At 38.6% G+C, this 24,318-nt stretch overlaps 1 protein-coding gene across 3 annotated transcripts in view; it reads left to right on the top strand.

The window, feature by feature from the left end:
* TXNRD1 (thioredoxin reductase 1) overlaps positions 1-24,318 on the top strand; it is a 48,128-nt gene that overhangs the window by 10,120 nt on the left and 13,690 nt on the right. For all 3 annotated transcript variants that reach the window (XM_027659079.1, XM_027659086.1, XM_027659096.1), the window contains 9 exons: positions 10,207-10,313; positions 12,434-12,556; positions 16,301-16,373; positions 16,488-16,607; positions 17,373-17,515; positions 17,643-17,758; positions 19,429-19,654; positions 22,345-22,437; positions 24,149-24,225. In XM_027659079.1, the coding sequence (XP_027514880.1) occupies positions 12,464-12,556; positions 16,301-16,373; positions 16,488-16,607; positions 17,373-17,515; positions 17,643-17,758; positions 19,429-19,654; positions 22,345-22,437; positions 24,149-24,225 (941 nt within the window). In that variant the 5' untranslated portion in view covers positions 10,207-10,313; positions 12,434-12,463. The remainder of the gene's footprint in view (positions 1-10,206; positions 10,314-12,433; positions 12,557-16,300; positions 16,374-16,487; positions 16,608-17,372; positions 17,516-17,642; positions 17,759-19,428; positions 19,655-22,344; positions 22,438-24,148; positions 24,226-24,318) is intronic.

Genomic DNA, 24,318 nt, shown 5'->3' on the forward strand with positions numbered 1-24,318 from the left:
GGACCCTGGCCCTGGGAAGATGCAGGGAGCAGGACCCTGGCCCTGGGGAGTGCGGGCAGCAGTGCTGGGTGAGGGTCTCTAGCACACACTGTGGCCTGAAGGGAGCCTGTGCTGGGGACCTGGAGTTAGACAGGAGCTAATGACCCTCTGGTCCATGGAGATGTTTTCTGTCTACCAGGATTGAGGCATGTTCGCACGACAACATTGGGGAAATTTGTGTTTCAGCTGTCTGATTTGTCCCTCTTGTGAGTCAGAATTTCAGGCTGAGATCCTCCTTGGACATAGCATTTAGCATGCTCTCACTGGGTCTATAAAAATCTGATGAAAGAAGAAATATAATGGGCTTGATGTAATGAATGCCTGAAAATTAACCGATGCTTACATCTGGCACTGAACAGCAGTTCTGCTTAAGTGAAAAAGCACTCTTAGGATGTAGTACTTCATTGAGCATCTACTACTGAAGGAGTTTTTTCAGCTCCACCACATCCTTGGGAAAGGGGACTGTTTTTAAAGATGTGCAGTGATTTGAGAACATTGACACTAAAACACCTCGGGAGTTTTAAGGTATTATATAATATTTTAAGTCTTACTATGCATATGGAAATTGTCAGATACTTGGCAAACAAAGAATGAAGATACCTGTGCGGAAGAATTTGCGTAAGGCACAACAGGAGCTGGCAAATACAAAGATGGGGTTTATAGCAGTTAAAACTCTGGAGATAGGCTTATTGTTATGGCTCTATATTGTTTAGTATCTTTCAATTATACCAACACAAAATCCTCCAGTCTGAGTCAAAAGCCTGGCATTGGAAGCACTGGATGTTCCTTGATCCTAAGAAGAAGGACTAGGAAAAAAAAGGAAACTCTCAAACCACTGTCAGGAAAGTCCGGTTGCCCTTGTACTTTCAGAACAGTGCAGTGACCTGATACCAGTTAGGGTTAACCCCCAGCAGTTCCCTTACCTAATGCTGCCACTACCATGTTATGATTTAGAAATACCCAGTTTAGTTTTACATCGGATTCTGGAAGCTATGCAGGTGTGGTAGCACAGAGTCTGGGACAGAGTAAACTGCTGTGGAATTATACCCAAACCTGGTTCCTCTGGCCAACAATGTATCTGCTGACACAAACTCAGAAATGAAGCCTGCATCTTAACAAGCTTTTTCAGCCTTGTGAAGCTGACTCATTTAGGGTAAATGACTTAAAAGAACATATTGTTTGGGCTTTGGCTTATATGCTCTGCTATATCTTTGGTTTTTCAATTTAAGACATTCTGCTGCCTGTTCTACAACTCTGGCAGCATCTTAAAGTAATTCTCCAGGAAGGTTGGTTCAAAATGTGACATCAAGGTTTATATTTCAGCATGAAGGCAGCTTTGCTTCTGGGATAGTTCCACACAAGTAGATTATTATCTGAAACCCAACGTCCATTTCCCAAAGGAACATGTCAAAGTTTTTAATGTCCACCAAGGACAAGAGATTAGGGAAGTTGGGTGCTGTTGAAGAGGTTAAATAGAAGATTAAAACAAAAAAAATTACAGAAATGTGAATAATTTACTTTAAAATGGAAACGTAATTCAAATAAGCTAATTACTCATTGTTTAACTGACTCTAAAACACAAGTAATCTAAAATTAACCCCTTTCTATAGTTACTCATAACTGGCAGTAGGGTGTTTTAATATCTCCATACATCCCTTGGACAAAGTATATCTAAACTTATGTGTGTTGTAGGAAGATGAAATTGGGCCATTGGTAGCTTTAAAAATTTCTTAATGGCTCTCTGGATTTTTTCCCACCTTTCCATCATTTTTTCAATGGCAATAATAAATTTAGTTATTAATTCACTGTAAGATCTAAAGATGTTTAAAAAATAAACAGTGGGAAACCGGCAATGAGCAAAACTGGCAAGAAAAATGGTGGCTAGCACAGGAAAAAGTAAAAATGTTAAGATAAAGTGCTTACATAGGGTTTGCATAAGGTAGCTATTAAATACATTCTCTTGTCCTTAGCTTGTGCTTTCAAAAAGGTTATTCTCAATCTTCAAATACCATTCAGTTTACTTCACCACTTGAGTTTTACATGTGCGGTGTTTATGGCATTTTGTGGAAATAAAGGTATGAAAATTGGAAATAACTCAGAAGAGAGTGCTTTTCCTGATTTTTTGTTAATTTGTCTCCACATCTTTTTAGCTTTCTGTATTATAAACAGGTATTTTACTGCAGAAAGAATTAAAGACAAAATTCAGACCTATACAATAAGGGTCTAAACTTGCACATCTCAGAATTAAGATAGCCTGAGTCGCAGCTTTTGCTTTACAAAACATATTGTTTGTTTCTGATGGACTGTACCTTGGCATAGCCTCAAGTGCTTCTTTTTTTCTCCCAGACCCTCATGCTAGTTGAATTTTGTGAGCAGCTGTGTTTCAGTTCAGTTTGACTTTGACATAAGTTGAAGTTGCTCAGCTTCTTTTAGGACTGGGCACTCGGGACACAGCACACACTCACTGGTGGGCCTGGAAAGTTACAGTAGATGTAGAATGAAATTTGGGCTGGATTCTGCAAAAGGAATTAATAAAGTAGTGTTAAATTAATTGTTCCTCATTGCTAGTGCTAATCTGAGAGCCCCTGAATGCAGCATAACTGTGAGATGGAATAACAGGGGATCCACTTTGGTGGTCCTAGTTCTGTGCTGGAGTACAAACACCAACAGTGATTAAGTTGTATTGACATTTACATGTGGTGAGTGTCTGAGTAACGAGGCCCCAAATATTTTTACTTTTGCAGTATTTCCTGGAAATGCCTTGACCATATAATTTACATGTGAGCTGCTCAGGTAACAATAACAGATGTGTCACAGAACTCTTTATGGAGAGAAGTAGAGTAGACTCAAATGCTTAATGCAGCTTAATGCTCAGGTACTTCCTCTGCCCTTGTTATAGTTATGCCATCCCCTTGATTTCCACTGTGAACGGAAACAGTGCTTGGCCCTCAACAGTGCTTGACCCTGTCTCCTTTTTTCCAGTCCTTTTTTGTGGTTTCTCTGTTTTCAAAACTCTATCGCTTGTTCCTATCTGAAAGTTGTTCCTTCATTAAGCTCATCTTGGACACCCTTTGGTAGGGTGTCTTGTTATTGTTTGGATTGTGCCTGTAGAAAACAACCCAAATACCAGATAGAATCATGCACATTATACCAAATTGGTAACTTATTATCCTTTTTCTTTATCACTGCTATCTCCTGAGAATGTTCTATCTTCGATGTCTTGCCTGCTTTTGATACCTGCCTGTTGCAATGCAACTGCCTTCCAGTTTGTAGTATCTCGACTCATTTTTTTCCAGTGCTTGGTTATTTTTTCCTCATTCCTACTTTTCAGTACCTTCCATTTTGAATGTGGTGTCACATTGTAGGTCTTCCTCACAGAACCCGATTATATTTGATGGTCTCTCTTTTTCCTTATCTTCAGTTTGGTTTTACCCTCTATTTTTCTTCCAAAAAGCTCACAGCTGTTGCTTTGCTTAGCATATTGCCTTTTCTATCTGTACCCTTTTTGTCTTGTACTACTGAGTATGCAGTTGGACTCATTTATGGTAAACCCTGTCGAGTTGTGTGACCTCCTGTAATTTTTTGGCTATTACAACCCTATCTGACCTAGCACTTTCTTTTGCATAAAAGAGATATAAATGCAAAAGGAGGAAGTAAGTAAAGCATGCAAATACTTTTATTTCCATAGAAAATAATGGTAGGTTAGTCTAGTCATAGCTTTTCTAAAGAACCTGCTAATGAACTGGTTTTGCATAGTGAACTGAGATAGAGTCTCATTTAATCTTCTGTTCTAGCGAAGTTGCCTGTTTTACTTGTCGAGTCAGCTGCTCGGGGAAGAAAGTGCTGTTTGACATGGTCACCTCACCTGTGTCCTGGCCTTGCATCCCCAGTAGAGTGAGAAGGAAACTCTCCACTTCCTTATCTCCTCCACTGTATGCACAGCCTGACACAAAGCAAGCACGTCTCTGTAATTCTGGCTTACAAGTGTAACGTGTTTGTTGTTTTACACCCATCTTTCACAACCGTTTCCAGCCAGAGCTTTGTTAGAGCCTGTGTGCATCAGATTGGTTATATGTCATATCACTTAGTTGGCAAGAGAGTTTGCAGGGCAGTGACCTGTTGGACTGTGCAGCTTCACTCACCTCACAGAAATGCTTGTCATTGCTTGCTGGGCTACTGCAAGAAGGATTAAATTGTTCCACCCAAGTCCTTTTGTTTTTCAAAACAAGAAACTTTGATTACTCTGAATTACAATAAGTGGTGTTTCTTCCCCCCACCTATTAAAAAAGAAAAAAAAAAATCACAGTTTTTTGAGCCTAAGTACTTTCCATGGTATAGTATAGTACCTCCTTAAACTACATGCCCTTTCTGGGACATCACCTACAAATAACTTTTTTTCCTTTAACAATGTTCACTTTTAATACTGACTCTTTTGACAATTAACCTGATTTTGTGTGAGCTGCTTTCCACCATATTTTTTATGTTCTCCATGACTCAAATGCAAGCTTGATTACAAAGAGGTGTGTGGGATTGAATTAAATGGCTTTAGTTGTGGTAGAGACAATAAAGGCATGGCCGGGGGCAGTAGGGATAATGAATGGCACCAGCACCTGGGATATCCTGTTCCAGCCCTGCTGAGTGCTGTTTTACCTCTCTGTGCCTCAGGTACTGCTCTTGAATAAGTGTAGCTGGTGATGCTTCCTCCTCCTGTCAGAGAGTTGTTTATTTACTGACCAGGAAAAAAAAAGGGTAGCATGAGAGTATTAATCACAGTTTGTGGGAGCCACAGGTTTGTGTTGGCCACAGGAATTTTAAGAAGAAAAGTCAGGAAGCTCAGCCTTTTCAGGTCATCTCAAATAAAGGGTGAGCTGGTATGGATGGCATTGTGAGCATGATACACCTACAGGTAGTCATACCAGAAATCAGCTTCCTTTGCTTTGATTTGGATTAGACAAAGCATTATACTAATATGAGTAAATCCAAAAGCAACAGTGACTTTTGAAGGGAATAGACAAAAATCCATATTAAAATTACCAGTATTATAAGATTATATTTTCCATAATGATTGCTTATAAATCATTAAATGAGATGTTGTAGCTTTTAGCACAGTTCCAGGGGCAGAGAAGCTTTAAGTTTTTCAAAGCCTAGTTAATTTAGTTCACAATGAAATAAAGTGGAAGATGGAAGTGGTCAAAAATACATAATTAATTTAGGATTGCTTTTCTTTTACTGAGGAAGACATAATCTGAAATTTACCATTTTTAAATTTATATAGCTTGTTCTGTTAGAGCTAACAGAGTTTGTATTGGAGATGCTCTAGAAATACTTGAGGCCAGCATGTGATGTTATGCTCACAGAAAACATCCCTGTCTGTGCTAATTAGAGCAACCTGGCTAATTCCTGTATGGTTTGCTGTAAACAATTACATAAGAAATGAGAAATAGCTGAAGACTTTCAAGGGCAAGTACCCACTGTCTGATTCTGCTCAGGACTTTGGTGTCAGAGAGCACTACTAAGAAAGTCTGTGAGAAAGCCCAGGTCTTGCTGGAGTGGGGTTTAAAGTTCCAAAATTATTATAGCAGAAACATGTCTACCAGGGCTTTTCATAAAAAAACAAAGAGTACAACTGAACTGTTGAAACCAGTGAAGTAAAGTACTTTTTCATATTACATGGATACTTAGAAAAGCAAAAGGAAAACAAATGCCTGGAAGTAGGAACTACTTCTTCTGCTAGGAACTAGGAACTGAAACCAGTTTCAGAAGCCCTTTTGCAGACTATCAGGATGTGACAGGTATGAACTTGAGTGGCTGGTTGTTAGAGGCTGAGAAGCAGGTATTTTAGTGTTGAGTTTCTTGCCTTGGGTTAACAGCTCTTCACATTCTTCTGGGCTTTCAAAGGTGGCGGATTACAGCCTTCAAAACACAGTGCTGACCTATCTTGAGTGAAAAGCAGATTGGAGGATGTTGCTGAGTCAGTCCCCAGATGTTCATTAGAAAACTGAGCTGAAAAGGGTGAATTTTGTCATTTAAGGGCTTTGTTTGAGTGGGAACTTTCTGTTGTATATAGAGAGCTTTGAATCAGGCCCTCAGATAGATGTCACTTGAAAGTTAGTATTTTGTTTTATCTGGCATTCATCATTCCTCTATCAGTATTTCTTCTTTGGCTTGTCTTGGTTTTGTAATTCCTGCCCTGCTCTGTAGAGATTAGATTAACAGTTCTCAGTAAATTTTTATTGTCCTTTGAGAAAACAGTGCTGTTAAGCTTTCTGCCTTTTTCATATGTTAACTGCATTTATTTTGCTGAGAATGATGAGGGGTTTTTTCTCCTCCACCTTAGAGAACTGAACACTTAGGTTGCCAAGCTCCCAAAAGAAAGTTTGTATCTACATGTTTTGCTACTTTATGGAAATTATTTTAAAGGCCTTTTATACTCAAATAGTTGTGGTGAAGAAAGAATTTATGTTTTGAAGAAAGAGGCGGGTGTTTTGGTGTAATACTGTGTACTACAATCAGGATTCTGCTAACAGAAATCTGTGACAAAGTACACTCCCTGCTTCAAGTAGATGGAAAGTTCAGTTATTCCACATTATACCTTGACCATGATCCCGTTCAACCTATCTGTTATTTAAGTGGGAGAAGTTTTAAGCCTTTAGATATGAAAAGCATATTAACAAGAATACAATTAAAGGACTTTGCAGCAACACACTGAATAAATATAAGCAAAAACAGTTTGAAGAACTTCTGATTTCTTAGGAAAATGCACTTTACTCTTTTGCTTGTCAGTCTCAAAGCTTGCTAGGTTTTGGATTTGAGAATGTCGTAATTTAAGCCCAACTGGCAGCTCAGCCCCACACAGCTGCTCACTCCCTCCTCCCTGGTGGGATGGGAGAGAGAATCAGAAGTGTGAATGTGAGAAAACTCGTGTATGAGATAAAGGCAGTTTAACAGGTAAAGCAAAAGACGTGCATGCCAGCAAAGCCCTAGGCTTCAATTTTTTCTCAGTTTTGTCAGATCAGCTGACTACAAGGCATCCTGTCAGTGTGGATTTGTGATATGATCCAGGCTGGAGATGTGTATTTTAAAGACTTGGTTTTTTTCGCCCTTGTCATCTGAATGATGTAATGGCTCTGTTCCCACCAATACCAAATGTTTGAGGTTACGCAAAGGAGGAGGTAGTGACCAGTGTTGATGGTGCAGAGATGAGCAAACCTAGAAGAGGGAAAACCTGAAAATTTCTCAACCTAAAAGGTTCACTTGGGCATAAGGTAAATGTTGTATGAAATGACCTGTGCTTCTCAGATGCCTGAAGAAAGGGCTGTAAAGCGAGTTACATGCTTGTTTGGAAACATTACAAATTTAAAGTCATCTTCTGAACTACTGGAGTAGAGGCAACTATTTTCAAAATTATAGTTTGTCAAAAATGTAAAGTTTATTCTTTTTGATAATGTTCTTCTGTGTGATACAGAAAATCTAAGTAAATAAGTGAAGACTTTTGCTTTGAAGTGCCACTTCCAGATCTTCACAGTGAGTAGTTGAAGCATAAGTGCTTTCCATGAGTCCCCACATCCTGCCTCAGCAGCCCTTGGGATCACTGGTTGTACACTTCTGCAGAATAAGGTGGTTCTTATCCTGCAGCAGTTCTGCTTATGAGGTTACACAACCAACAGTCAAAAGTTCAGAGGCCTCAGTACCAGGAAGGACTTTGGTTTGTGTGGAAGCTCACTCCCAGTAAGGAAGGATATGGATTAAAAATACCATAGTTACTTCACTGCGTTTTTTTCCCCCTCTACTCGAGAAGTGAAGCTTAAAAGGTGGGGTTTTTTTCTGGTTCAACAAGCCACTGAGCAAAACTGGCAGTTTTGCTGCCACCAACGAGGGAAGTGTTGCTGCCCCCTCTTCGTCCCTGCCGATCTGTACGGATATGCCTTCTGCCTGGCACCAGCTGTGGTGCTTATGGGATCCTTCCCCGGGCTGGCTGAGCTTGTTGGACTGGTGGGAAACTGTCCACAGCTTTTCTTCTCCTGGGTTAATTTTCTCCTGGGTTAGTGAGTTGATTTAGCTCATGCAAAGCTCTGATGTCTACCAGGGCTTGTGCCAAGTATGCAGACAGCAAGAAGGAAAAACCAGTGTGGTGGAAGCGAATAGACTTGTCCCATTTGATAGTATTGATTTGTGAGATCAATTCACACATGAAGAAGCACTCAACAGCCACCACCTGGATTGGGACTAACAAAAAACAAAGATGGTGGTAGCACTGGGCAAGAGCCTCACTGGATCTTCCTTTAGTTGCTGTGAGTTGCTACAAACTTGCTGAAGTAACACTGATACTCATTGGGCAAATAGGGTCCTCCTCATCCTCACCACTACATTTCTGAGGGTTATCCAGAGCAGACCTGTGATTCAGGTTCCCCTTATCAGTCTCACTCTGCAAAAAGGTGTCTGCTGATTAATTTTTGGAAAGTATTGATTCACAAGGACCATAGGTTACTGTAACTGCTGTTAAAGGATGGAATTTTATGGAGAGCAAGCAGGTGACGCACAGAGCACTTTCTGCTTTGTCATCCTGCCTGTGGCAGGTTGCCCAAACCAACAAGGGAGAGGCCCCCAGCAGCAGAGGCAGCCAACATACAGAGTCTTTCAAGTCTCTGCCAGAGGTTATGGTTGCCTTTGGGTTTTGGGGCTATTGCTAAAGTTTTGTACCTCTGGCACAGATTTACCTGAAAATAATTAGAGATGTTTATATAAATACCTGTGTTGTCTAATGACTGAAGATATGGTTTTAGGTGAACATTCCTGAGGTTGTTCAAACTTGTTGTAAGAATAAAGTATTCCTTCAGTTGCTTCAGATATACACTGAATTATAATTTGATAATATATTGAAGCAAAAAATTATCCTTTGTGAAGTTATTCTTTTGAAGGCTGTTCAAAACCCGTATTTTTGCTTTTGTCTTTTTACATTTGTGTGTTCCCCAACTAGAAACGGAAAAGTATTATTCATCACTAATATTACTATTAACTATTGCATAACAATTCTGATCCTTAAATCCCTTTACCACCATCAGCAAAGTAATGTTCCCAATACCTTTGTGAGATAAAGGAATTCTATCACCAAGTTTCAGAGAAGAAATCAGAGATGACAAGATTATAAACCAATTTTCAATGACTGCCTTTTTTCATTTGTGTTTCTGTGTGTGAATGCTTTTCAGGTTTGTGGGCTCAATGCCCAAGGAATGTATTCATAGCATTCAGTACGGCTGTTTTTCGAAGTATGGGCACGTGTCGGGGTTTGCTAATTAATGCTGGTTGTGCAGTGCGAAGTATGTGATTAAGTACAAACAAGTGTGTACTGACCCATTTATTGGAAATTAAGCTTAACATAACTCAGTTCTGTGCAGGAAGGTAGAGCTAATAATGGATTCAAATCAAGTATTAGATTTTCCCTTATCTTTTTTGATGCCACATCAAATAAAGTTTCACGATGTGTAAATATGTTATTTTTTTCCTTTTCACTAATATACTTAAACTTTTATATGGGGGCATATATATATATATATGTATGTATGTATTTAAAATCAGTTATGACCAGTGGGCAAGCTGATCTTTTTCAGACTTTGGAATATGTTTGTTTAGAGGATTTCACAGTCTGAGCAGTACCACGTGTCAGAAATTACTGGGGAGTGGGGGAAGAAATGGCATGGAAAAAACCAGTTATATCAATACTTTGAACTGAAAGAAGTTTCCAGACAACTAATTGCAGGAGAAAGATAAAAACCTGCAATTCAGAGCACATCAGAATAAGAATGTCACTTTCTGGGCTAGAAAGCTGAAAATCATAATTTTCCTTTAAAACTGAAGTTTCGGGCTTAGCCATAGCAAACATGATTTCCTTGCTTTGTTACAAGCATATTGTTAGATTGGCAGAAAGTACTGAAATCTCAGCCAATTCTCATATGGGATTTTATTCAAGAGAAAAATATTGCAAGTCATCCTAACGTTGCAAATGACTCATCGGCTGCCTTAGGAAACGCTGCCCTGGGACAGGCATGCCGCTGATGAGGAAGCAATGAGGCTGCCAGGCCACTCCCCCAGACAATTTCCCTGGAGGAGCACAGCCTTCATAAAGGACGTCTCTCCAGACAATACGTTATTTTACTCTTTATTTCACAGAGGGAACCCCAAAGCTGCGAGAAGGGCAGCGCGAAGTAGCAGCAGAAACTTCACGGCCAGTTTTTGTACAGGAGAAGCCGATAGGAGATCATGAGAAAACTTTAAAGGTAGGGGGAGATACATTTTAAAGTCTATAATTTAGTTTTGCCATTGAAAAATAATCAGCATATAGGCTTTCTTGTAAAAATTGCAGTTCATGGAAGAAGAATGGAGGAGATCCGTTCCCAGGATGGATCATGGTCATGAACAAGTTCCCCTGGTAAATGGGACATAGAGCTTGTCAAGATCTTGGCTGCTTTGGAGCGAGTTTCTAGGAGGTGGCTTCAGAGGAAGGTTGTAATCTACTTCTTCTGATCTCAACTTTTAGTATGTTTTCATACAGAATTACTGTGAAGAAGTAATGAAAGATGAACCAAACAGGATGGAATAAAAGCTGAAGATTCTTAATCTATGTGAAAACATAAAGTGTTTTTCAAAAGTAGCGTTATATAAGTAGTGATCTAATCAAATTTCATGAGTAGTTTTTGTGGTTTCTTTGCATGCATCATAAAGATACCGTTCTTGGTAGCTGGGTTTGATGACTGTGTAGGAGTTAGTCTGCCCTTAGGCTTCACACCGTTCCTTTGCCACTAAGGAAACAAGAAGGTGTGCTTTGGTAAAGAATGACACCCTTTCTCTAGTTTTACATCCCTAAATACAAATAAAGTGAAGCTGCATATCATAATACAATATATACCCCTTTTCCACTGTTACTCTGATTGCAATAGGAAGTTTGAGCCTGGCTAATGGCTGTGTTAGAAAAATAGTAATAAGGGAACCAGGCACAAAGTAGATTTAGTGTTAGGGGTGAATGTTGGGATTGCAGAGAGGAGGAAGAAGAACGAGGTGTTTTTGGTTGCCTTCACAGCAGCCACAGGTGGTTTCTAGGTTTTGTTTCTACTGTTAACAGGCTTATGAAATACTATTAAAATCTAACTTTCTACAGGCAGACGCACAGTCTGAATTTCTGCTGACATTGCAGAAATTGTGTAATTTTTCTGAGGGATAGGGGTCTTTTGTCAGTGATATCTCTGCCGGCAGCCGTCAGTAGAGTAGACATAGTTACAGAGAGTGACTAATGAAACCTCAGAGAAAGGTGACAGTAGAATGGTTTGAGTACAAAGGGCTTCTTAATGCAAAAAGAAAATGGAAACTTCTTTGGGCTTTTTTTCTTTCCTTTGATTTGCCACCACTATTCCAGTAGTGCTGAATCAAGTCCTATCTAGTCAGGTGCACGGAAACACTTGAATAAAAGCAAGCAGATTCATAAAGTGACAAAGCATGGGTTTCTTAATTTTTGGTCTTTAAAGTTTTTCCATGACTTTTGTTGATACTGATTTACATCAACTGAGTCAATCCCGATCTTGTCCTGGATTTGAGAGTCGTTTGAGAATTTTCTCAGCAACTCCAAAGGCATGAAGGTTTGAAGCCCTGATAATCTGCAGCTTCATGAATTAAGTACAAAGGCTCATTTTAGAAAGAGAGTGCTATGATCTTTGTGGCATACAGCTGTCAAAATGCATTTTAGGATTTATGGATTGTTTTTCTGTGGTAGTAGTTGTGATAAAAAAAAATCTCTTGTGAAACCATAGTGGCCATACTTGATCCTTTTGATGCCAAAGTTAAAGTGCTAAACTGGAGCAATAATAAACACATACATGTTACAAAAGTGTAGTTTTCAGAAATTTTTTTCTTAATTCAGTTCTGTTCATTCTGTTGGCAAGGCTGGGAATTACTGTGGATTGTTGCAATGTTGTATAGGGTTGTTGTATTTTCCTACTAATATATGCAAGAGGAGGGGAAAAACACTCATTAGGAAAGTCCAGGGCAGATGAAAAGAATAAAATAAATTAATGACAAGCTTATGTCAGCAGTTATGTATCTCATCCTGGAGTGCAGTATGAGGAGGCACTCATACTGGTTGTATTTTCATGGAAAACTAAGCTCTACAAGGAAACTCTGGGCTCCAACAAACAAGAAAATTCATAATTCAGTATTTAACAGGTACTGAGCTATTCAAGGATGGATTAAGAACTTGAAATAAAAAAAAACTAATTACAAGCAGAGCTCAGAGAATTCAGATGCAATTATGTTCTCTTATCACAATATTTGCTACTGGAAATACTAATTTTTGAATGCTGTGATAATGTGTCAATACTCCCTAATACTTTTTTTTTCCTCTGTTCAGACACATAAGGAAGATAAGCCTCAGAAACTGATGGAAATGAACGGGCTTGAGCCGGTGCCGGATTCCTATGACTATGATCTCATTGTCATTGGTGGAGGCTCAGGTGGTCTGGCAGCTGCCAAGGTATGAGAGGGAAAATACAGCTTCTTATTTTCCTTGTAAGTAGGTGGGTGACATCCTCAGTGTCTTGGATTTGGGTATCTTTAAGACACTGTAGGGGCATAACATTTCTGCCTGATCAGTGATATTTCTTTTGAGGTTAGTGCCAGATATAAAATGTTCTTTTCTTTTTGTTCTGAAGAAGAAGAACATAAAAATCTCATGGTATGCTCCCTAGTAGAATGGAACTTGGCTCCCACTAATGGGAGATGATGATGCTGGAAAACAGCAGGTAGATACCTTAATCATGTTTTTTAGTAGTTGAATTAAAACTTAACTCATAAATGAAAAGGTTTTTTAAATTATTTAAAATTAACATCAGGAGGCATCTAGTTTTATATAAAAGTACTACCTCTTCATAAATTGTTGTGTATCTTGTTTTAAGTCTTGACAATGGAAGAGATTTTGGGGTTTGTGAGCTTATATAGTTGCATAAATGGAGATTTTGCCTAGACTTAGGCAGAGTTAGGGTCTTGCCCTTGTGGTGGTGGGTTGACCCAATACAACTCTTCATTTCTAGGGTCTGGTATTTCCTACCTGTAGCCAGATAAATTATGGGGTTTGTTTAGGATATTGCTTTTAGAGGCATATCTACAATTAATTAAAAGAATCCACAGTGGTACAAATTATACCAACTCTTAGAATTGTCATTATCCCAAATATTTGAAACTTGCTGAAATTTAATGTAGGTCAGTAGCTCTCCTTCACATCAGTAGTCAGGCACATTTGGATTCTTCTGGCTTTGGTAAGATTAACTATTTATAAGTGAATTGAGCATTCCTAGAAATAAAAGTGGTTTATTGTGCAAGACCTGGAGCTGGATTATTCCTCTAAACAGAAGGCATCTCTTTTGTTCTCAGAAAGTGGAGAGGTCATTTAAGAGTGAAAGAAAATAATGAGAAAATATTTCAGCATGACATTGGATTCACACTGAACCTTGGTCCCTTTGAAGTACTTCTGTTATAATGGAATTGTGCAGGACTGAGTTGTACATCCATAACTTATTTTGGTAGTTTACTGCTTTCCTATCAATAGAGGCACTATTGTCATGGCATAGGATTGAAAGTAAGATCTACAAAAATTCTGAGAATCACAAAGAGAAGCAAACACTGGTTTTCAGAGGATGAGGATGAACAGAAGAGAGTAACAAGAGTAAAATGGAACTTGCAGTAGTGCAAAAACAGTTTTCAGTAATAAAAAACCATCTGTTGAAGTTTCCATAAGGAGACTGGCTGCTTTGTTGTATACATGTGCTGTGTTGTGAAGCTACAGCAGTGATGTTTGTTGCATCATTTTTTAGTTGCGTGACAGAAAATGTGGCAGCTGGGAAGATAAATTGCCTTATTCCTTCAAGTCAGTGTATATTGATTCTTAGTGTTTTCAAATGATTGTAGAGTAGAGCAGAAGATGGTAGATCAATGAAGTCATCAGTAGTTATCAGTAGTAAAGTGTATTTCAAATCAGTTTCATGAAGTTGAAAAAACCTTTTAAAAAGCTTTTTAAAAAAAGCTTTTTAAAAAAAGCTTTTAAAAAAACCCCAAACAAAACAGAAAAAATCCCCAACTACACAGCTCTTAAACCAAGTTCCAGATATCTACAATCGTGTTTGGTAGTTTAAGTAGATTGGCTAAATGTGTGCCTTTCACTACGACACATGCAGTTTTGTGTGCACATCTTCCTCTCTGTATTGTGCTCAGAGCTTGTTAATTTGGAGGCACATCTCCACAGTGAGTGCAAACACTGCCAAGTTGACTTTGTGCAACCCAACCACAGGTTCAGACCAAGGTGCCAGGCCCCTACTGTCAGTTCACACAGAACAGCTCCAGCCATAAGCAGCCTTGCTGTGTTTGTGGGGCACTGCACTGAGCCCAGCAGGGTTCAAAAGCCTACAGGGTAGGTTTTGTGGCTGTGCATATCACTCTGCAGAAGTGGTTATATCTGTTTGCGATCTCTGCTGAGGTAGGAGTGGAATGCTCTGCTGTATTACACGAGTATACAGGTGAGTGTGAGCTTGGAAATCCATGCGTTCTACTTAGTTAACACTAGTAAAGCTGTTTTGAGTGGTGTTTAGGAGTTGTCATTGTAGAGAAGCTTTAATGACACATCTCAGTCCCTAAGCACCTTCCTGAGGAACCTTCTCAGAGGTGCTGCTAATGGATAGAAATTAGCTTCTTGGCCAACCTAGATCTTTATTGGAAGTGGAAATACATTACCTCAGTATTTTCCAAAGGTGTCTGCAGACTGCCTTGTTTGAATTATGATTTGCATTTTGCATGAAGTAAGATACATTTAAAATTGAAATTCTTATTGTCAACTATTTGGTTTAACAAGTATTACTGGTAACATAAGGCTGAAGACTGTCCAGCTCCTCCCAAATAAAACCCAAGGCCTTTGAGTAATACCCTGTGCCTATAGTTGTTATTGCTTACATGTCTAAGAACTCATCATGTGATGCTGCACAGTTGTGGTTACTCCAAGTAGCAAAGTTATATTGCTACATCTCAGGGGGGGAATCTGTCATTGTTATTTCTCAGCTACATGGAACTTACTTACATGTTTGTCCATGGTAGCAGTTTTTGCTGTGGATTTTTGCCTTTTTCTTGAAAAACATGAAGGGAGCAATGGAATCAGTATAGAAATTTCAGTTCTCAGTGTCATTTACAGACATTGATTATAGATTTGCTAATGAAACCTCTCAGGGGAAATATAGAATTGTAGAAACATTAAGTTTGGAAAAGATCTCCAAGATCATCAAGTCCAACCTTTGTCTGAGTACCACCATACCCACAATCCAAATCACCAAGCACCATGTCTGCTCATTTTTTGAACACTTCCAGGGATTAGGACTCCAGTACTTCCCTGGGCAGCCTGTTGAATGCTTAACTACTCTTTCAGTGAAGAAATGTTTCCTAATATCCAACCTGAACCTCCCTTGCTGCAACTTGAGGTCGTTTCTCCTTGTCCTGTCACTAGTCGCCTGGAAGAAGAGGCTGACCCCCACCTCACCACAACCTCCTTTGAGGTAGTTGTAGGGAGCAATAAGGTTCCCCCTGAGCCTCCTTTTTTCCAGACTAAAAAGCCCCAGCTCCTCAGTCATTCCTCATTGGGCTTATCTTTGTTCATCCTGACAGTGAAGTCAGCTTGCTGCAGGTCACGTCACCCAAAGGAACAAGAGCTGAGCCTGACAACTACAGATTGTGCTCAAAATCTAGTGTTCCCTTCTCCTACAAGAAAAGAATTTGAATTAAGCACAGTTTTCATGCTTGGCTGTGTGACTGCTTATGTCATTGTGTGATGTGATTTCAAACAAATGTTGGAGAAACCATCTTTGAAGGGAAAACTGGATTAATTAGGAATTCGTTAAGTACGTTAAAGGTAAATGGGCATGTTGGGAAATAGTCTGAACAAACTGACAGGATGGAGAAGAGAACAGGAGGGTGGACTCCCAGAACTTCTGTGTATCAGCTGGTACCATGCTGTAGTGTAGCAGGATGAATACCTTTCTTTTTTTTCCTTTTCATCTTCTTTTTCTTGCTGAATGCACAGATGAATTCAGAAGGTTAATGACTGTCTGTCTGTTCCCTTGCAAATCATTCATTGTAACTTAATTAAAAGTCACAAAGCTTTTCAGCAATGCATGATGTTATCATATATTCCAAATTTAACCTCTAATATTTAGATATGGGTCTCATTTAATTTGTTTTGCAGGAGGCTGCCAAATATGAAAAGAAAGTGATGGTACTGGACTTTGTCAAGCCCACACCTCAGGGAAACTCATGGGGTAAATTTCCTTTCATTGCAAACCTGTTATAAAGGAGCTTTATTCAGACTCTGACTCTCATCTTTCAGATCTGCCACACTGATGTGAAAACCATGTTCTGTTCCTTTCTCTCAGGTCTTGGAGGAACATGTGTAAATGTGGGCTGTATACCTAAAAAATTGATGCACCAGGCTGCTTTACTTGGACAAGCCTTGCAAGATTCACGCAAATTTGGATGGCAGTTTACAGAAGAAGGTAAAGAGGGACACTTTATTCATGTTTGTCATTTGCACCAAAAATCCTGAAGTTGTACTCACAATCAAGTGCTTGTTGCACTAAAGCATGTCTGCTTTTAAAAATGTGGAGCAACTTCAGAGAGACTACACATAAACTTCAGTGCTTTTCAAGTCTAAAACCATGGAGCTTTTTGTCTTCCAGCTTCTCATCTCTTTATTAATAGCTTCTGATCATGTTAGTAATTGATAAGATTGTTGTGTGAATAAAAGCAGTAAAGTTCTGCTTAATTTCTGAAAGTACCACAAAGTCTAAGGGAATACCCCAGAATATCCCTGTTAGAAACTTCATATAGTTGCAAGCAAAGATTTCCTTAAGTCTCTGTCAGTACTATGTAAGAAGATGAAATTTGCTTTATATTAGCTCCAATGTGCATGGTTATAGGACTGTGATTTATTTAGGATATAATGCTGTAGTGGGGAACATCTCTCAGAGATGCAAAGTCCTCATTTGTCACCGTCTCAAAGCATCTGCCAATATAATACTCTCGATAATGCAGTAAGTCTGAATTTTCTATGTTTTACGTCATATCAGTTCCACTGTGACCTCTCATGTTGTCTATGCTGATGGAATTATTTGGATTTCAGTAGAGTTACCCTGGAATAAAAAAGGAGTAAATTAAAGGTGACTGGTTCATAAAAGAAATCTGACTGAGAATACAAGTTTTGCTATGGAAAAAGAAAATCTCAAACTGAAAAATGAACTTTCCTCTTTTGTTTCTGGCAGTCAAACACAACTGGATGACTATGACAGAATCTGTTCAGAATTACATTGGTTCACTGAACTGGGGCTATCGGGTTGCACTGAGAGACAAGAAAGTCACATATGAGAATGCATATGGAGAATTTGTCGGGCCACACACAATTAAGGTATCCCTAGCCTTGTTTGCTGTGTCTTCCTACAGTACGTTCTGAATAGAGATGCTTTTCAAACAGACTAATTTTTCCCATGGCAGGAGTGTGAAACACTCACTTTGGACTAATACTTTGTCTGTAGGCAACAAACAAAAGAGGAGTTGAGAAGCTGTACACGGCTGAGAGATTTCTCATTGCCACTGGTGAACGACCACGCTACCTGGGTATACCTGGAGACAAGGAATACTGCATTAGCAGGTAAAAACAGGGAGGAATATGAAGTCATTCCTTGTGTGTAAGAAACATGAACAGGGCTGCTTGGTTGCTGGATTTCTTCCCTATGTAAATTTTTTTTAGGGGAAAGTAGGGGTAGGAGAATATCTATAGACAAATTTTAAGGTGCCGAAAACATCAGCGTCTAGTAGACACCACAGGACTGTGAGTGGCTGGCTAGGATGGTTCTGTTCCTGACTAGTAGCAGCAGTAACCAGGAATGTCTGAAGCCATGTGCGTGTTAGTCATAAAATGAATTCATTGTCTCTACCCCAGTCACCAGTGCACTCACTTCCCCTCTATTCCTCATGGTCTTTCAGTTCTGAAACTGAAGAGCACAGTCTGCTTGGAAGAAACCCCCGTGCTCAGCTACCAAGAAAACAGGAGTGGCATAGCAGCTGATGTTATGAAGTTCTTAGAAATGTATTGGTCTTCATTCATTTTTTTTCCAACTACTCAGTGAAGTTAATTCAAATTTTGGGAAAACTGGTTTCAAACGGCTCGTTAATTGATAAGGCCAAGCAATTCTAGCATCATTTTGACCAAAAGCATGTGATGTGCAGATGAAATGTGTTTTCATATCAGAGTAACTTGGAAGTTATCTAATGTGGAAACAGAGGTTTGAATTACAGGCTGGCAAACCTATGGCAATGAAATAAATAACTGGCATAATCCCTGTGTAACCAAAACGCCATGTGGTATGTTTCCCTTCTAATAAGTAGTAATGAAATTAAAGCTAACAGATAATATAGCCTGTAAAGTGGTGCTTTAAAGTAACATTAAGGTGGAAGAGTCAGGAGTTCTAGAGTTAAAGACTATCAGATTGAGACTGTAATTCCATATAATCTTCACCGAGTTCCTTGGGGGATAGGAACAGCCTTTAATTACACAATAACATTTTATTCCACCACTCTGATGAAGAGACACTTATTTTAGATTTAAATCTTTGGAGAATTGTGTTTCCAAATTCTAAGTCTCTGTTGAGCAAGTGTGGTGCCTCCATGAGTCCTGGCTTCCTTGAGAAGCCCTGATTTTATAATCTGGGTCCAAAGCGCGGTAGAACTGATGTAGCTTGATGAAGCAGTTGAAAGAAATGGAAAGCAGGTAAAGAAACGTGTTTTCCTTAATTTCGTACTTCTGTCTCTGCTTTTTTACTGTGGTTTGCATTAATGTGTTTTTTTGTCTGTGTGTATTTGACACTGCATATAATGCTTTAGCAAAAGGATAAGTCTTCAAAGAAGTGAAGATGGTATTTTTATCCTGAAGCTGAACTCCTTCCTCTTTTAGTTCTCAGGAGCTAAAATTTATAGCAAAATATTTAAAGCAAGATTCAGAGGTGAAAAAGACCCAACAACTTACCTTTATAACAATTTGTCCTAAATTTCTGTTAAAACACTCAACATTTTTGTGATAATTCAGAATTTTCATTTTTTTTTTTTGTATGTACTCCTAATTATAACTTTTTAATCTGTCGTGTACTGATCTGATATGCCAGATGAATGTCCATAAAATTAAGTTGGGTTTTTTTAGTGAGCAGGAAGAGGAATAAAGTCCTATTGTTACAGAATAAATTAGATAAATATAAAGCGCGATACATTCTTCAGGCTGCCTTTAACTGTATTTTCTTTTTTCCTTCTTTTTTTTTTTTCTCCTAGTGATGATCTTTTCTCTCTGCCTTACTGTCCAGGGAAAACCCTGGTTGTTGGAGCTTCCTATGTTGCCTTGGAATGTGCAGGATTTCTTGCAGGCCTTGGATTAGATGTCACTGTAATGGTGAGATCCATTCTCTTAAGAGGATTTGACCAGGATATGGCAAACAAAATTGGTGAATATATGAAAGAACATGGAGTCAACTTTATTAGGGAGTTTGTGCCAACCAAGGTAGGCTCAAAGTGGTATATGACTACAATTGATTGGGATATACCCATCCTAATGTTTTAAGATGTAAATTATTTTAACGAATACAACAGTTGAACTTGCAATACAGGATCTGCTATGATGTAGAATAGATTAATTTTTGTTTCAATCTGAGTAAATCCACGAACCCTAATTAATTGAAAGGTACAATTTAATCTTAATATTAAAATTTTGTGAGATTCCAATATTCGTTGTTTTTATCAGAATTAGATGGGTTGGTGTATGTTGCATTGAAAATGTTACACCTACACATCCTGGTCTTGCAAATGTTGAATACACTTAAATTCAACTGTTGTCCTCAAATCTGTGAAACTTCTTGCAGGCTCATAATTAAGCAGATATATAATTTCCTATAAGATCAGGGTCCAGTGCATCACAAATAGTCATATTTTTCATTGCCAGTTCTCAAATTCTCAGCCGGTAAATACTGTTTATATGCCCAGGACTAGTGGACTATCCAGAAAAGTAAATTGGCTTTAGAAGTATCCACCTATATTGTTTATTTGGCAGAGTCCTTAAATATTTGGTCAATTTTTGTTAAATTCAATAAGAGTACTCCTGCAACTAGTTATGTACATGTATAGGCACATGTACAGGCAAATTCAGGTTGAATTTGAATCAGATTAGATAAGTTCTGAAGCTTTTCTAATTACTTTATCAAAGACTTCAAAGGGTGCTAACAGTATTTTCTTTATGTTTTTGGGTTTTTTTCCACAATAGTTAGTGCCTAGTTATTCTGAAATAGGAAATCAGGTATTAAGCAATTTTCAATTTGGTGTTAAACCAGCATGTTATCGAGTTTAAGACTTTGGGGATTAAAGCATTAAATTCAGTGAAGACTGTTCATTTTCACCTTTAGCAGTATCAAGAGTAGCTTTAAAAATGCTCTTGCCAGTTATCACACTGTGGGTCTGACTCTCACAGAAAGAGAGTTGCTGTGAGAAGTCAAAACGGATGTTTCAAGGAACTTAGTTTTTACACGTCTTTGTCGCATAAATCCCATGCTGTATAAAAAGCAGGGATGATGATCTAGCTTTTGTTTCAGACATATATTTTTGTAAGATCAGATGTGGGATGAGGCAGAAGGAAGCACCAGGTGCACCCTGGAAAGAACAGTCCATCACCCTAGTCACAAAATGCACTTTTGTCTGTTTTACCCTGTCACTTCAGTACGTCTTTGATTTCAATGGGAATAAAATATTTGTCCCTGTTTCTGGTTGAGAATACCCTCAACTTAAATTACTGGGTATGTTTTTAGCAGGTTTTCTGATCTCTTTCAAACATTGTTTTTGAAGTTATTCATTTTGTGCTTATTAAAACCTTTCATTGGGACATTTGAAGGCAGACAATGAATTATTACAAATAATGCTGCCTTTGAACAGGAGCAACTTCTCACAGTGATTCTTTAAAGTTCGTAGGATGGAGCAGTAGGCTCTTTAAAATTAGGAAAATAAAAGACAGAGGTAAAAACTTTGTCAGAAACTTTACTTTTTCTCTCTCTAAATACTGAAAATGATGTAGGAACTAGGGCAGGTGTTGAAAAGTACTTTTTCATCTGTAGGATGAACACTAAAATGTCCCAGACTTATGTTAAGTGTCACACACTTACATGTCTCTTGTATGTACAGCCAGACACTGGAAGCAGGCAGGTACCATGCCCTTTGTTGGGAGGGCAAGGGAAGGACTGTAAGGACTGTGGATATCCAGGATATCCCGTCCTGTCCCCACAGTCCATATATTAATATTAATGGAAATAAAGGATAACCCACTAATACAGTTTCAAATTCCTTTCACTTATTTAGTTGAGAGGAAAAGGTATTTGGAAAAGAATCAGTGGTATTACTCTTTCTGCTGTATTGTTTTCTTATATATTTGGGGGTGGAGGGTGGAAGAGGGGAGTGTATTTTGGGTTTTGTTTTGTTCTACATAAATGGTCATTTTTTATTACTATGAGCAAAGAGCACAGTTGTGAAAAGCTTTTTTTCTTGCTTCACTAGAATAGTGAGCTGCTGCTTTACTTGAGAGAGAGTGTGCATCTGGATCTGCAGCTAAAACTAGGAATATTTATTTCAGCTGACTCTGGGAAACTGATGAGGCTTTTTTCTTAATCTGATGGTGTTTTTTCAGCCATTTAGAGCCAGTTGCTGCCCTCTCCTGCAAGGCCATGGCACCTTTGTATACTGGGCTAATATAATTGAAACAGGGCAAAGGGCTGTAGTGCTGAGATCTGAGCTGTGACAGTGGCTTCCCATGGGTGAAAGGGACAATGGTCCTCCAGAAGAAGTTGGAGAAAATGTCTGATGGTGTTTCCAGGCCTCGTAAGAGTTTCCTTCCTCCTCACCTCCTCTGTCCCCAGTGGACACCAGCAGCTCACACGGTGGGCTTGGACAAGAACTTAGCAAGCAGTCAACTTCTATAAAAAGAAATGAGGTTTTGTTAAGTTGGTCATAAGAATAAATGCATAGACATGGAACAAAGTGTTTAAATATGCAAGCAGAAATGTAAAGAATCTTCAGAATAAATGCTTAATTTTAGATTATGGTTAAAACACTCCCAGTGATATGTGGTGGGAAAAATATGCTTTTGTATATTTTTATTTGAAATGAAAATTTTTCTTTTACCCCCTCCCCCATCCAATCCTCAAAATGTTGTAGGTTGAGCAGCTTGAGGAAGGAACTCCTGGAAGATTGAAAGTTACAGCCAAGTCCACAACAGGGGACCAGATAATTGAAGGGGAATACAATACTGTGAGTCCTGTCTATATATGTGAAGAATGTGAAATAACCTTCCGTTTAATGTTGGGATTTTGTGGGGTGTTTTTATCGTCATTAGATTTTTTAAAATTATTTTAATCATTATAATATGCTAATTGCACACAATCAACAGGTAATTAATGTGAAAAAAGTCTCAAAATCCATGATCATTACCAAATCACTTGCATGCTTTTCAAACCTGTTTCTTGGCTTAGAGAGGTAAATGAACTTGGTCACGTGGAATCAGTTGCAGGATTTTTCCTTGGCGGGATATTTGTAGTAAATGATAAGTAATGATTTATAACAGCTTTCATAGTAACTAAAGCATGTTTTGTAGTTAGCACAAAACAATGATCTGTGCAAGAGTTAAACGTCATTTCAAGACCTGTTGTTGACGCATCTTCATAAAAACAACTAATGCCAACTTGTGGCAAGTCAGTCAGGAAGCTTCATTACCCACTTAAAACAGTAAAATTGCAGTGTGCAGGTATGCCATTGCATGTTTGATTGACTATTTCCATCACACCTCACTCCAGTAATTTTCATAGGCCTTGATGCTGAAAAAAAAAGTTGAGAATAGAGTAGTTGGAACTACATAGGATGCAAAAAGACAGGCACTTGCCAACTTGGGACTTTAGATACTGTGTGCCAGTGACCTGATGTACCTGTATAGTGCATCAGTCATCCTGTAACAAGGACATGCCTCAGTGCCTCTGAGAGCCAGTATTATGAAAAGGTTTAACAATAACAGCAGTGCTGTTGCACAGTGTTGTAATACTGGGGTTTTTTTCTAGTAAAAGTTTTTTAGCAAGCCAATCAATACCATCCCTTCATTAAGGAAACTTCTGATTCCTTATTGCTACATCTTTCACTGAAGTGCTGTCACCCCTCCTAGAAGCTGTGAGCTGTGTGTGATGCGTTTTAAGACCTTCAGCTCTGAAGATCTGGCATGGCTTGGTCATCTGTAAGACTTGAGGCAGATCACTGATTTCTTCAGCACAGTTCTTAGCTGTTATATGGGAAGCATTATGTAGTTAGCTGGGCAGTTGTCCCAGACTGCAAAGCATATAGCAATTTTCCTCATGATAGCATAAACTGGAACTTGATTTGCTTGTTAAGGTAGCAGAGTTGATAAGGGTGGGTAAGAATTTGGCCTGGTCTGTCCATTATTCTGAATAAATGTTTTAACAAATAATATTCAACAAATAATATCCTTTCACAGTGACTTGGCTGAGAGCCTATATAAGTAAATAATATTTTCTGATCAAAACAAATATTATTTTATGATATTTTTATTTGATTTGTGTAAGCATCTCAGTTGTTTTCCTAAAGAGCCCTTTCCTTAGGGAACATTTTGAGGTAACCTGCTCTGGTAGGGATATGGTGTAACACTTTGGTATAAAACTGCAAGGAAATAGAGTATCTGTCCCTAACTGATTTGTTTAGAATACTTTTGGGGTACTTTTCTAGGGAAAGTTATTTGGCTGTTTTTAATCTTTGCATTAAAACCTGATATTGTTGTGTCGTGGTGGTGGTGGTGTGGCTCATCTTGAACTCTGTGGATGTACAATGGGTAACAAACGTATTCACCTTACTGTGACCAAGCCTTAGATACTAATCTTCAGTATATAATGAAAATAATAGCCAAAGGAAAATGCACTTTTGAGGTTTTAAAAAATCAGTAACATGCATTGCTATTTTGCAGGTGTTGTTAGCAATTGGAAGAGATCCATGCACAAGAAAAATTGGGTTGGACAAAGTTGGAGTGAATATCAATGAAAAGTAAGGACAGATGTCTCTATTCCACTCACTGCTAAGCTTGTGTCATGTGCTGTTGCAATGGTAATGGTGCACAGAAATTCAAAAGGTTGGAGG

Source organism: Corapipo altera, unplaced genomic scaffold, assembly GCF_003945725.1.
Source record: "Corapipo altera isolate COAL_440 unplaced genomic scaffold, ASM394572v1 1, whole genome shotgun sequence".
Taxonomy (NCBI): Eukaryota; Metazoa; Chordata; class Aves; order Passeriformes; family Pipridae; genus Corapipo; species Corapipo altera.